The following is an 11513-nucleotide window of genomic DNA, read 5'->3' as shown; positions in this document are numbered from 1 at the left end:
GTAATTTTAGTTGTTTTAAACTTCTTAAGCGTTGTTTTGTGACCCAGGATATGGTCTGTTTTGGTGAATGTTCCATGTCTATTTGAAAAGAATACTTAATCTGCTATTATAGGATAAAGTTTTTTATGTCAGGGATTCAGTTAGTTGTGGGTATTATTCAGTTTTTGTATATTCTTGCTGATTTCCTAGCAGTTCTATAGATTACTGGTAAGTGTTTAAGTCTCCAGATGTAGTTGAAGCTTTGTCCATTTCTCTTTTCAATGCTGTTTTGGCTTCTTGTATTTTAAGTTCTAATGTCAGGTGCACACAAAGATTTTATTCCTGATTTTAATTGCTCCAACATCTATTTTGTCAAATTGACACAAAAAATTGGCATATCTGTTTTTATCTTTATTTTTTTTATGGATTCTCTACCCCCAGTGTGGGACTGAGACTCATGACCCCAAGATCAAGAGTTGCATGCTGTACTGAGTGAGCCAGATGCCCTCCTCCCCGCCCTAAATTGACATCTGTAAATCAAGCCTATTTGGCTTATGTTTACTCATTTTCGTTTATGAAAATTACAGATTTTAAACTTAGTAAGCAATAACACATCTTATAAAAATCATTTTATTAGTAAAAATAGGAAAAGTAAATTCCATAGTATTATTTTCTGATCATGATGGTGGCACTGAAGTTCATGTGGCCAGAAAATAGTTTCAGTTGTAAAGTACACAATTTCATAAGTCCATGTAATTGTCTATTTTGGGAGGTAATGTGCAGTGGTTAAGAGCACGGCCTTTGCCTGGATTGAAATCCTCATTCCCAAATATCAGATATGTGACCTTGGGCTAATTGCTCACCTTTTGTGTGGCTCCAGTTCATTTGTAAATTGGGATACTCTGATTTGATTTGGAGGATTTGAGATGATTCATATGAAACATGACAGTAGTACCTGACAGTAGAAAACTATCATTGCTAATCACAAATGTTAGATCTAGAAATGTCTGTTTTTATATTTTTAAGTAAGTACTATGCCCAACATGGGGTTTGAATTTAAGACCCAGAGATTAAGAGTCACATGCTCTATAGACAGAGCCAGCTAGGCCCCCCAGAAATGTGTTTTTAGATAGTTTGTTACATAATTTGAAATACAGAAGGTTCAGGTGCCCTTTTGAAAACTAACACTGAAAAGAGGGGTTATTAAGTATGTCTAAGCTAAGTGCAAAAGGAACTTTCCTTTATTAACAGTTTTTGTATCAGTAACTCCTTGCAATGTTCACATTGTCTTCTTAGTTTAATTAACATAATTGCTTCAAAATCCTGTTGTTTCAAATTACCAATTGATCTAAGCAGGCTAACACAGCACCTGGTTGTTAATCTGTCATTACCAAGCACATTGCTGGAATGCCCTTTAAAGTAAGACAGTTTGTACAGAATTTCAAGTGGGCTGAATATAAGGGTGAATTTGTACTGAGGATATCCACAGTAGTCATGAATCTACATGAGAGAAGTAACCAATGTTGCATAAACACCACCTTTTTAATGCACATTAAAACATATTTATCCTAATCTTGTCTTCTAAAAAGCCATTAGCAAGTAAAGCAACAATTAGGTAAAAGCCATACTATTAATTGAGATTTTGTTCCTGCTACTGTGCATCTTACTTTCCTGCTAAATTTAAATTTACTGAGTGGAGATAGCTTTTTATTGTGGTTCTGGCATCACATTGCCAAAATAGTTAAACCAGAAGAGAAACAAACACAAACTACCCAGCAAAGGAATGCATGTCAGTAACTTTATTGAAAGATAAATCCCTTAGTACCAAAACATAATGGTAGTTGGTTAGGCTGCCTTTGCCAACTCAGAATTAATCACTGATGAGGTCAGATTATTGAAATAGATGAGCTTTTTGGGAAAACTGAGGTTATCCACAAAACACAGTTTACAAAACTATAAGATATATTATGGTTCTTTGGTTTATTTTCCAGGCACATTTACCCATAACATGTCAAATTTGGGTAGAGCCATTCTGGATGGACTCAGGCTATTACTCACTGCACTGCGTAACTGTTTACAACACTTTTAATGCCATAGATCTCCTTATAGACTTAATAGAAAATCCTGAATACTACCTTAGCAACTTCATAATTATGAAGACATCTCTTACTTTTTTAATGACTTTCTTTAGGCACAAGAGGGACAATTAGTGAAAGTATATTCTCTTCCTTTTAAAATTCTAAATTAGCAGTTCTTTTTTTAAATGTTTATTTATTTTTGAGAGAGAGTGCGAACATTGGAGGGGCAGAGAGAGAGGGGGACAGAGGACCCAAAACAGGCTCTGCACTGACAGCAGAGGGCACGATGCAGGGCTCATGAACCGTGAGATCATGACCTAAGCCAAAGTTGGATGCTTAACCGAATGAGCCAACCAGTACCCCCTGGAATAGCAGTTGTTATAGAAACAGCCCTTAGTAGAAGCTTACGGAGTGTTAAATCAAGTTTTTGGAGTGAAGTTAATTTATTTTGAATTACACAAACCAGTTTTTCTTGATGGGATTAAACGGAGGCAGTAGATATTGTATAAGTTTTGTCATGGATACAAATATTACCTGTTTTTAGAAAAAATATTAAAGATAACCTAATATGCCAAAATGACTAGGGCTGTAGTTTTGCTTTTATAAAATGCCCTCAAATTTAAATGTGATTTCCAAGTAGCAATAAAGTCCACATCTCTGGATTATCTGTTTGCACTACAGGTACCAAGAAACCATTTTCACTGCCTAAAACAGTAACCCTTATTATGCCTTAAAAGTGCATTTGTGAATTGTTGGTTTTGATGTATACCTCATAATTTAGAATTTAATTAGGTTACCACTTTTAATACCACCTAAATACAATATACTGACCCAATCTACAAAGTTGGATCAATGTTTGAAATGAAGATTCACAGTTAACCTTCCCAGGCCTGTTATTAACATTTCACATTTATACTCTTAGCTTTGATTTGTATGCCTCACAGATGAATTCAAATTTAATTATAATTCCACTACAGCATGTTAATTAGGTAGTTTTCCCAAATCTGAGAACATCAATGCTAATCTCGTTGTGATGTTTTGAGGCTTCACAGCTTAAATCCATTATAACATTATGGAATCCATAGCTCAGGATTGTGGAGAAAGGCTTCAGAGGAGTATTGTCATTGTAACAATCCTATTTAAACAAAAAATCAAGTTATTAGAAGTCTACAAAATATAAATATTAACTATTAAAAATCAACTGTTCAATTGAAGATTTATAATCATATCATACATAGATGTGTTAATATTTAGTTTGAATAGGAAAAAGTGAAATCACCACTCAGGTAAATTTAGATGGCACCAATGTGTATCGTATCAGTGACAAGGTTTACATTTTTTATGCATATAACTATTTTCCAGTGTTCTAACTGCTATAGCAATGGTATACAACTACAGCACTGAGACACCCTGGCAGTTTGCAGATACCCAGTGTGGAGATCATCTGCCATAACTTACTTTAAGAATAACATCCAATTTCATACTGATTTTGTTTATAAGTCAATAGTCTCAAATTACTTCATTTATGGTTGAAACTTTTGGTCCTGTTGTCCTACTCAGGCTAGTGTTAACTTTAAATGTGCAAGAACTTGAGTCTACATAAAGCAAAATGAGGTGAAAAATACTGTCTTAGTGCTTCTTTTACAATTCAGCTTATTAAGGTGATTTTCTAAGCTGATAATTTAATGAAGTGGCCAATGTGCATATCAATGATTGGATAAATTCCTTACTCTCAGGGCATTCTATTTTAAATGTAGTACATGCCCTCAAATATTACCTAACTAGATCAGTGAAGTCATTTTCTCCATTGCTATTTTAATTCCATTGTTTATTTTGAAAATAATTCAGATTTTAATTCCTCAACTCTAGAATAAAATTGTAGCATTAGAAGATTTTCTCTGTATGGAGAGTAACTATGAACCAAATTTACCAATTAAGGGACCATTTCAGGAATTGTTGGAAGGTGGGTTATTCTGTAGTAACTATGTTTCAATTGCCGTGCTGTACGTCCAGAAACAATCCATTTCAACTTTTGAACATTTGGCTTGGAACACTTGTTTGATGAATATTCAGTTAAACACTTGGATACAAGCTCTTGCCAGAAGGTCAAATCTCTGCCACTTATCTGTACATAAAAAAAAAATTATCAGTCAATAAAAAAGTCCTATAGTATTTAACTATAGCAATAATTGTCATCTTCTTAACATGTGTCTTTCCTTGTCAAATAAATCTGAGGATAAGCTACTTACGTTTCAAACAGACACATGACATCTCATTTTACTTCAGGAGATAGTACAAGTGGTTTAGTTTCTTTTACAGCTGTTAACACCATTTAGGCTATGACCTTGACATACCTTGGAATGTGTCTGAAGACATTCTATTCCTTCTGTTAACTCTACACACTTCTGTGCTTGGATCTCCAGTGCAATGATAGACAATGCCAACACAGAAGGCTAAAAGATAAAATTTAAAGTATTGAATAGAAAATAGGTATATAAATAGGTTTAATCTTTATATAAAATATTTACCTTTGCTTTAGAAAATATGATCCTGCAGTGGCATGCCTTAAGCTGAGCTTCTAGTCTTTCAAAATTAAGACTATTCTTCCTTTAAAAAGAAAATGAGATTAATTTTATATAGAAAATTTAAATGTAGTCACAAGAGATTTTTAGAACACTGAAATCATTTTAAAGTAAAGTTTATGCACACTTACCACAGAAAATAAATTTGAAGAATTCCTTCAATGGCATTAACTTCTTAAAGATGTCATAAATGAATTTTAAATAATTGGTTCCCCCTTCTTGAAAAATGTATCATGCCACAACTATCCAGTTTTTTAATCTATTTCTACACCTACTAAAGTTCTTTTTCCATAAATCTGTTAGATGCTTACTTACTAGGTTCTATGAGTTAACTAGTCTATAAATGGAAAATGTAATAAAAAAATGTAAACATGTCCTTTAATCCTAAGAATTGGCCTTCACAGACTTCAAGAAGCTGTTGACAGCTTCTGCTGGATAGTGAAGTGAAAGTGCTGAAGGTGTCATTTTGTTTACTCTTTTTCCCCTCATTTTACTTATTTTCATTAGAATTATCCCAAGATACTGATTATTTGCAACATCCAGAATACCATTTTGATTTCCAAATCTTTGGGCAAAACAAAGGTCACATACCTTTCAATTGGCAAGTTCTCTTGAATGAGTGAATAGTAGAGTTGCAGAAATTGAAAGGCAGTAGTAGCTTTGACTTTCCAACACACCTTCTCCAATACAATCTTTTCCATTCTCATCAAATCTGAAACTGTGAACCTATACTGGCTTATTCGGATCAAGTCAGTTGCCAATGGGACATTCCTTTCCTCTTCTATTGATTTTACAGCCAGATAGAAGCAGCTCAGCCCAACACACCCAAGGTGTTTGGGCTGTACCTAAAAAGACAGTAAGCCCATTTCTTTAGCTTATTTCAGTTAAAAAAACCATAAAGGATAATATAGAACTCAGACCCATCATTATGACAATGTATCCTTGAGGTTTATTTTTCAACTGTGAAGGACCTAACAATATCCAATCATACTTCAGCTGCAGCCGGTCAATGCTATGTACCTACTTGGAACCAATTTTGGAGAAAGTGGACTAAGTTTCAGTGTAATGTTTGGCTTCAGCCCATATGAAACTTTTTTTTCCCCCTTTGTAACTCACTGTAGAACTGTCAGCACTGTGTTCTAGTTGGGCCAAATAATTAACTGGTCAAAGGCTTCTGTGAGGACTGAAACACCTTTACAGTTTATGCACAAAATTTCTTTCTAGGATGATGTGTTTTTCCAGGCTGTTTTCTTTATGTAATGTGTAAAATAGTTTTTAAATACTTTAGCACACACTGTTTATTCTGCTTCTAAAGCTTTACCCACTCCCAGTCTTTTATTTATTCTTTCCAGAATACCGACAATGTAACAGTGTCAAGCTTCTATCCACCCTAAATTCCAGCTTAAACTAAACTTTAAGAAGCTTGTACCAGTGTTTGTACCCTTCTTTTCTTGGAACCCCTCTAATATATTTATTCCTCTTTAGATGTTTAATTTTATTATACTTTGCATTGTATAATAGTTATTGGCGCAAACATTCTCCCATAAGATTATAATATTTTTAAGGGACAGATGTGTATTATTAATCTGTGCAACATTTATAGATTCAAAGGTAGTGTCCAAAGACTAATTACACTATAGTCTGTCTGAGCAAGTTTTTTGAACCATCCAATTCAGCAAATACTGAGTTCTTTCTGTATATGATGTGTTGTGAAGGACTAAAAGATGAGTTTCATTCCAGTTGCTGTATCATCTCATTCACTAATGACCATGGGCACAGAGAAGGCAGATATATTTTTAACAGTTAAGCAAGATCTGAAAGTTACATGGATGTCCACTTATCCAGTATAGGGAAATAATTACATATGTGTTCCTCCTTCAAAAGATACTGTCTTCCCTACTGTATGCAAACTGATGTTGGAAATGGCAATTATAAGCAAGATCTGAATAGGTCTAGGGCTAAAACAATTATAACTTTATATATGACTAGAAATTAAGATACTCTATTGACCAAGTGGTTCACAGCATCAAAAAAACAAAAACAACAAAAACAGCAAAAAAACTCTCTTAAGTAGGCTTCACGCCCAGCATGGAGCCCAGCTTGGGGCATGAACTCCTGACCCTGAGATCAAGCCCTGAGTTGAGATCAAGAGTCAGACGCTTAACCTACTGAGGCACCCCAGTGCCCCAAACCTCTAATTCTTAACCACAACCTAGCATTCGGTCTCTAACAAATTTCTTTAAATTTAAAAACAACAGTAAATAAATGAAAATGCCCAACCAAAAATTTTTAAAAAACAACAGCCACCTCTCATACTGGGAGAGTCTGCAATTATTTATTAGGTTGTTTTTCAATGTCAGAAGTTAAATCTAATGATGCATTCCTCTTGATTCTAAGGAAGAGTATTCATCAATGCTGTAGCACACAGAATCATCACAATGTTTTGGCTACTTGATGAATATAAAAAGGTCAAGTTTATGAATACCAGCCCAAAGCTAGCTATTCCATCTCCAAAACACACTGAGCAAAATTAAGAAATACTCTGTGTAATGTAGCTTTAAACATACCTTCATTTTGGACAGGAATCTGTCCAGTAAATTCACAGCTAGAGAAAATGTCTCCGTGTCGAAGCCAAAGAACTGAGTTAGACTAAGAAGATCTTTTACTTCAAAGTCCCTTAGCCTTGCAGTCATTCTGAGGCCATTATCGTGTGCAGATTCGATTAGTCTCAAGCCGCAGACCTTTGGCTGACATCTCGACTCCTGTTCCAACAGGGCATTCAGCTGGTGTAGCAGTTTCTGAGAGTCAGTTGTTGTCAGTACCTCTATCATCTATATATAGAACAAGGCACAGAAAGGAGTGTTAAGAAAAGCCCTTCCTGCCTTCAACAGAAAGCCAAGCAGTTTTTACTCAAGTCTCCCCTCCCCCAAAGCTGCTAGTGAATCTAAGTCCTTGCAAAGTGCCATCTGTTACCCCCAACCCCATCCCACCAGTTGGTCACATCCCAAATTGTGAGTTTTCTACAGGGTGGGAGCTGTGCCTTAAAAAATTTGCAAACCTTCAAGAAATTCTTGTTCAAGCCATTCACTGTCAAGAAATAACTATGAATATCGATGCTGCAAGGGTGAAATTAGATGGTAGTATGTATTCTGCTATATATTAGCAACAAGGAACTGTTAATGTTAATTTTACTTAATCTCTAGTGCCTCATCTGTAAAGTGGGTATGACTATTATTACCTACCTCATAGGCTTGTGTGGAAAAATGAAATCACCTAGGTATAGTGCTTAGCACCTATAGTAAGTACCTAGTAAACACGGGACAATAATAACTTATTTTTACGTCTGTAAAACGAGGTAACAATATTGGTCTCTGAATGGCTATTAAGATGATTCACCTGGAGTTTTGCACAGTGCGTAACACACAGCGCTCAATAATTGATAACTGTTATTGGTGTCAGGAAAGGAAGCTTAAAGGGTGCTATGGGAACACGGAGTGAGGGCAGGAGGCTAATTTAGTTGCAAAATGAATTTAGGAGTTTCATTAATTTAAAATCCGGTATTCCACAGCTACTATGTCCTGGCCACAACTAAGCCCCGGATACAGGGCTACCTCCCATACACCAACTGAAAGACAGGGAGGCAGGGGGATCTTTAAAGTGGGGCGACGGACGCAGATGAGGAACCACTAACTTTATGGGTCCAGCTCTTTTAGCCCTGGGCTGGTCCCTGGGGCCTGGCCAACCTGGCGTTAATACTTCTCAGGAGGTCGGGTCTGGCCCCGCCCCTCCAAGCTCGAACTAGCCTGGACTTGTTGCTTACAGCAGCGGGAGAGTTAACTGAGAAAAAGGGCGCGGGCCGAACTTACCCCTCACCCTACGCCCCCAACCCTGCTACCTAGCTGCACCACGAAGTCAACCCCGAAGTCCCAGCTCACCTTGACCGCGACTGCGGCTCCTCGGTGGTAACCTCCCTCCCCGGGCCTGCTCTCACCTCACCCCAGGATATCAGATCCGACAAGCCCACGAGGCGAGAGGACTCGCGGGTAAGAGGTGAGTGGCCCGGGGAGGGGGAGCCGTCCTGGGTGGAGGTCTCCGCAGCGCCGCCCAGACGACACTGCCCACCACAGAGTCAGCTCGGAGCCGAAGGGGCCGCGCCTGACTGCCCGAGTAATATATTGGAGGGCGGGGCTTTCCCGAGTCGGGAGGGGGAGGGGGAAATTTTCGCCCCTGATTGGTGTAGCTCCTTTGATGGATGGCCCCAGCGGTCCAAAGAGGGCTGGTCTGTGGAGGAAGAAGTCTAGCCAATCAGCACACACTTCCCATCAGAGTCAAATTCTCCGCCCCTTGAGACCACGCCCTACTTCCTCTAAGCGTCTCTCATTGGAGAATTTTCTAAAGCGTCTTCAATGAAGGGAGGTCGAACTAAATGCTGCACGCCCCCTGTCCCGGGTAAGGTCTCCTCTGGCAACCGGATTGGCCAGGACATCCTTCCAGAGTGTACTGGGAGTTTTTGTTTCCTGTGGTTTAGTAAAGTGGTTCGGCCTTCTCTTTTTAAAATTACAGTGGCTAGTTACAAAACACAAAGTAAAGCCTTGATTTTTCATTACAGATGGAGAGTTGGTGTATTTTCTATGGGGTGGTGTATTAAATTTCATAGGTTTCTTCTTGTGAGCTTTGGATATCAATATTTCTTGCCTTAATTTGCTTTTTGTATAATTTATCAAAGAATGGAGTCGGGGTACGTACATTCTTGTCTTTACCAATTTTCTGAATTTTGTTTTTTAACAAATTGAAAGAGAAAAGTTGGTAGCTTTTTAAGGGCTTAAAATGGAAGGTGTGTGGTTGACTCCTAAGAGGAATACATGGGGAAATAGTTGTAGTAACTATGAATCTAAGTCCACAGATCCGTGTGTGAAGTGAGCCCATGCCATGTTGGTGGGAAAATAATTGGCCTGAAGCCTTCCTGGACTCCCTTCCTCTTTCTCTCACTGTCACAGATGAGAAGGGTCTGCGTTAAAAGGACCTGAGGTCTGGTGAGCAAGGAGTCAGTTATCAGTTCTCATGGACTGTGCTGGGATGTCTCTGTTCTCATGATCTATTCCTGGTTAGTGGCCATCTGGGCTATTAAAAGTAAAACTCTGAAAGATTTACTGGTATTTCTGCTCTTTATGGTGTATTTTCTTGAGGCAATGCCACAGAACCAAGTCCTGAAATGGGGGCAGAGTTGTGGAGAGAAAGGGGGAGGAGAAACTGGGGAGAAAAGTTAATATTTCAAAATAACACCTCAGCCACAAAATCATGTTAGTTGACAAAGTGCAGCCTTTCAAATGGGGAAGGGGCCTTGGTCCTCCTTGAAAACAAACTTACATAATGAATATAAATGGACAATTTAAAAAATACTACAATAATGTGTGAGTTTACAAATGTACATGTTTCTCTTTTGGCTTTTAGTTACAGCATCATTCACTGATATCTATTGAACACATAATACGTGCCAGTGGAGAACAACATATATTGGTCCCTGTCCTTGTGGAACATGTAAGGCTTGTGGACACTATGAACACATAGACTTTGGAATAAAACTTTTTCAAATCATAGGCTACTAACTAGCTATGTGACTTTTAGCAAGTTATTAAATCACATTGAGTTTCCATTCTTTTTTCAAAAATGGGAAGTAAAAGCACCCTCTTCATAGCATTATTGAGAAGATTAAAGCAAAATACATAAAGAAGTAGGCAATATGCCTGGAACAGAGTAAATACTTGCTAAATAGTAGCCTTTATTATTAAATTACTAACATTTCTTTCGAAATGTCTTGCTTAACCATACATTTGATTGTGTTTTCTCTATTGTCAGATTTAGTGTTCTCAGCCTAGAATCGGACTATTAGAATATTATTTATTTAAAATTAATAAAAGTATCTAAGTTGCATGTATTATTTTCTATACCTATTATACTTGAAATTTTCACATGAGACTCTAGGTAATATATCATTATTTATGTAAAAATGTTTCTCTCACATTAGGATCTTATTATTATTATTTTAAAATCTGCAATTCCCTACATGAAAGAAATTGTTTCAATAGCGCTAAAGAAACATTGATTAAAAATAACTCAAGTCAAATGGATATTCCTTACCTTTTCTCGTTCCCCTCACCCCGTCATTTTTATTCATAATATTAGAATACAATCATTTAAATAATTGAAAAGACCTAACTAGAAAAATGTGCAAATGTACCACCCAATTATGTGCTCTTGTGAAAGAAAGAAAATGAGCCATTCATTAGTTATGATTTTATTTTTATTTTTATTTACTTATTTATTTTTAAATGTTTATTTATTTTTGAGACAGAGAAAGACAGAGCATGAATGGGGGAGGGTCAGAGAGAGGGAGACACAGAATCTGAAGTAGGCTCCAGGCTCCGAGCTGTCAGCACAGAGCCGGACGCAGGGCTCAAGCTCACAGACTGTGAGATCATGACCTGAGCTGAAGTCGGATGCTTAACCGACTGAGCCACCCAGGCGCCCCATGATTTTATTTTTAAAGATGTGTAGATTTAATAATGAGTTTCTGTCAGGAATAATTCAAATTACTGGCTTCTAAGGTATTTTCTAGGCTCAATGATATATGCAGCTGCCATCTTCTTACTTTCTTCTCCGTCGACAGTTAAGTGCAGCAAGAACCAAAGCTCAGAATAATAGCCTTGAGGCTGGGCAAGACTCCCAGGCAGTCACAGGAAGATTTAATCATATTCTCTACATTTTAGACTGCAGAAGTGCCTTTGAGCAACAAAAATTATAACAGGTATAACCGTGGTTGTATGTCAAATGCTGCCATGACTCATAGGGAAATTCCTAATTGGTTCTGTTTCCA

General features: G+C 37.3%; 1 protein-coding gene across 1 annotated transcript; it reads right to left on the bottom strand.

Annotated features, from left to right (window-relative positions):
- Positions 1 to 1763: 1763 nt before the first annotated feature.
- On the bottom strand, positions 1764 to 8803 carry CCNG1 (cyclin G1). Its single transcript, XM_086709779.1, has 7 exons — positions 8575 to 8803; positions 7207 to 7470; positions 5231 to 5484; positions 4586 to 4664; positions 4412 to 4510; positions 3988 to 4182; positions 1764 to 3192 (listed from the first exon to the last, which is right to left on the bottom strand). The coding sequence occupies exons 2-6, from the start codon at positions 7468 to 7470 to the stop codon at positions 3991 to 3993; spliced, it is 888 nt and encodes a 295-aa protein (XP_086565905.1). The 5' UTR covers positions 8575 to 8803; the 3' UTR covers positions 1764 to 3192; positions 3988 to 3990.
- Positions 8804 to 11513: the final 2710 nt, after the last annotated feature.

This window comes from Puma concolor, chromosome A1 (genome assembly GCF_028749965.1).
Source record: "Puma concolor isolate L17-30 chromosome A1, mPumCon1.1.hap2, whole genome shotgun sequence".
Taxonomy (NCBI): Eukaryota; Metazoa; Chordata; class Mammalia; order Carnivora; family Felidae; genus Puma; species Puma concolor.
Note: the sequence above shows the minus strand (reverse complement) of the source record. Positions and strands in the feature narration are given on the sequence as shown.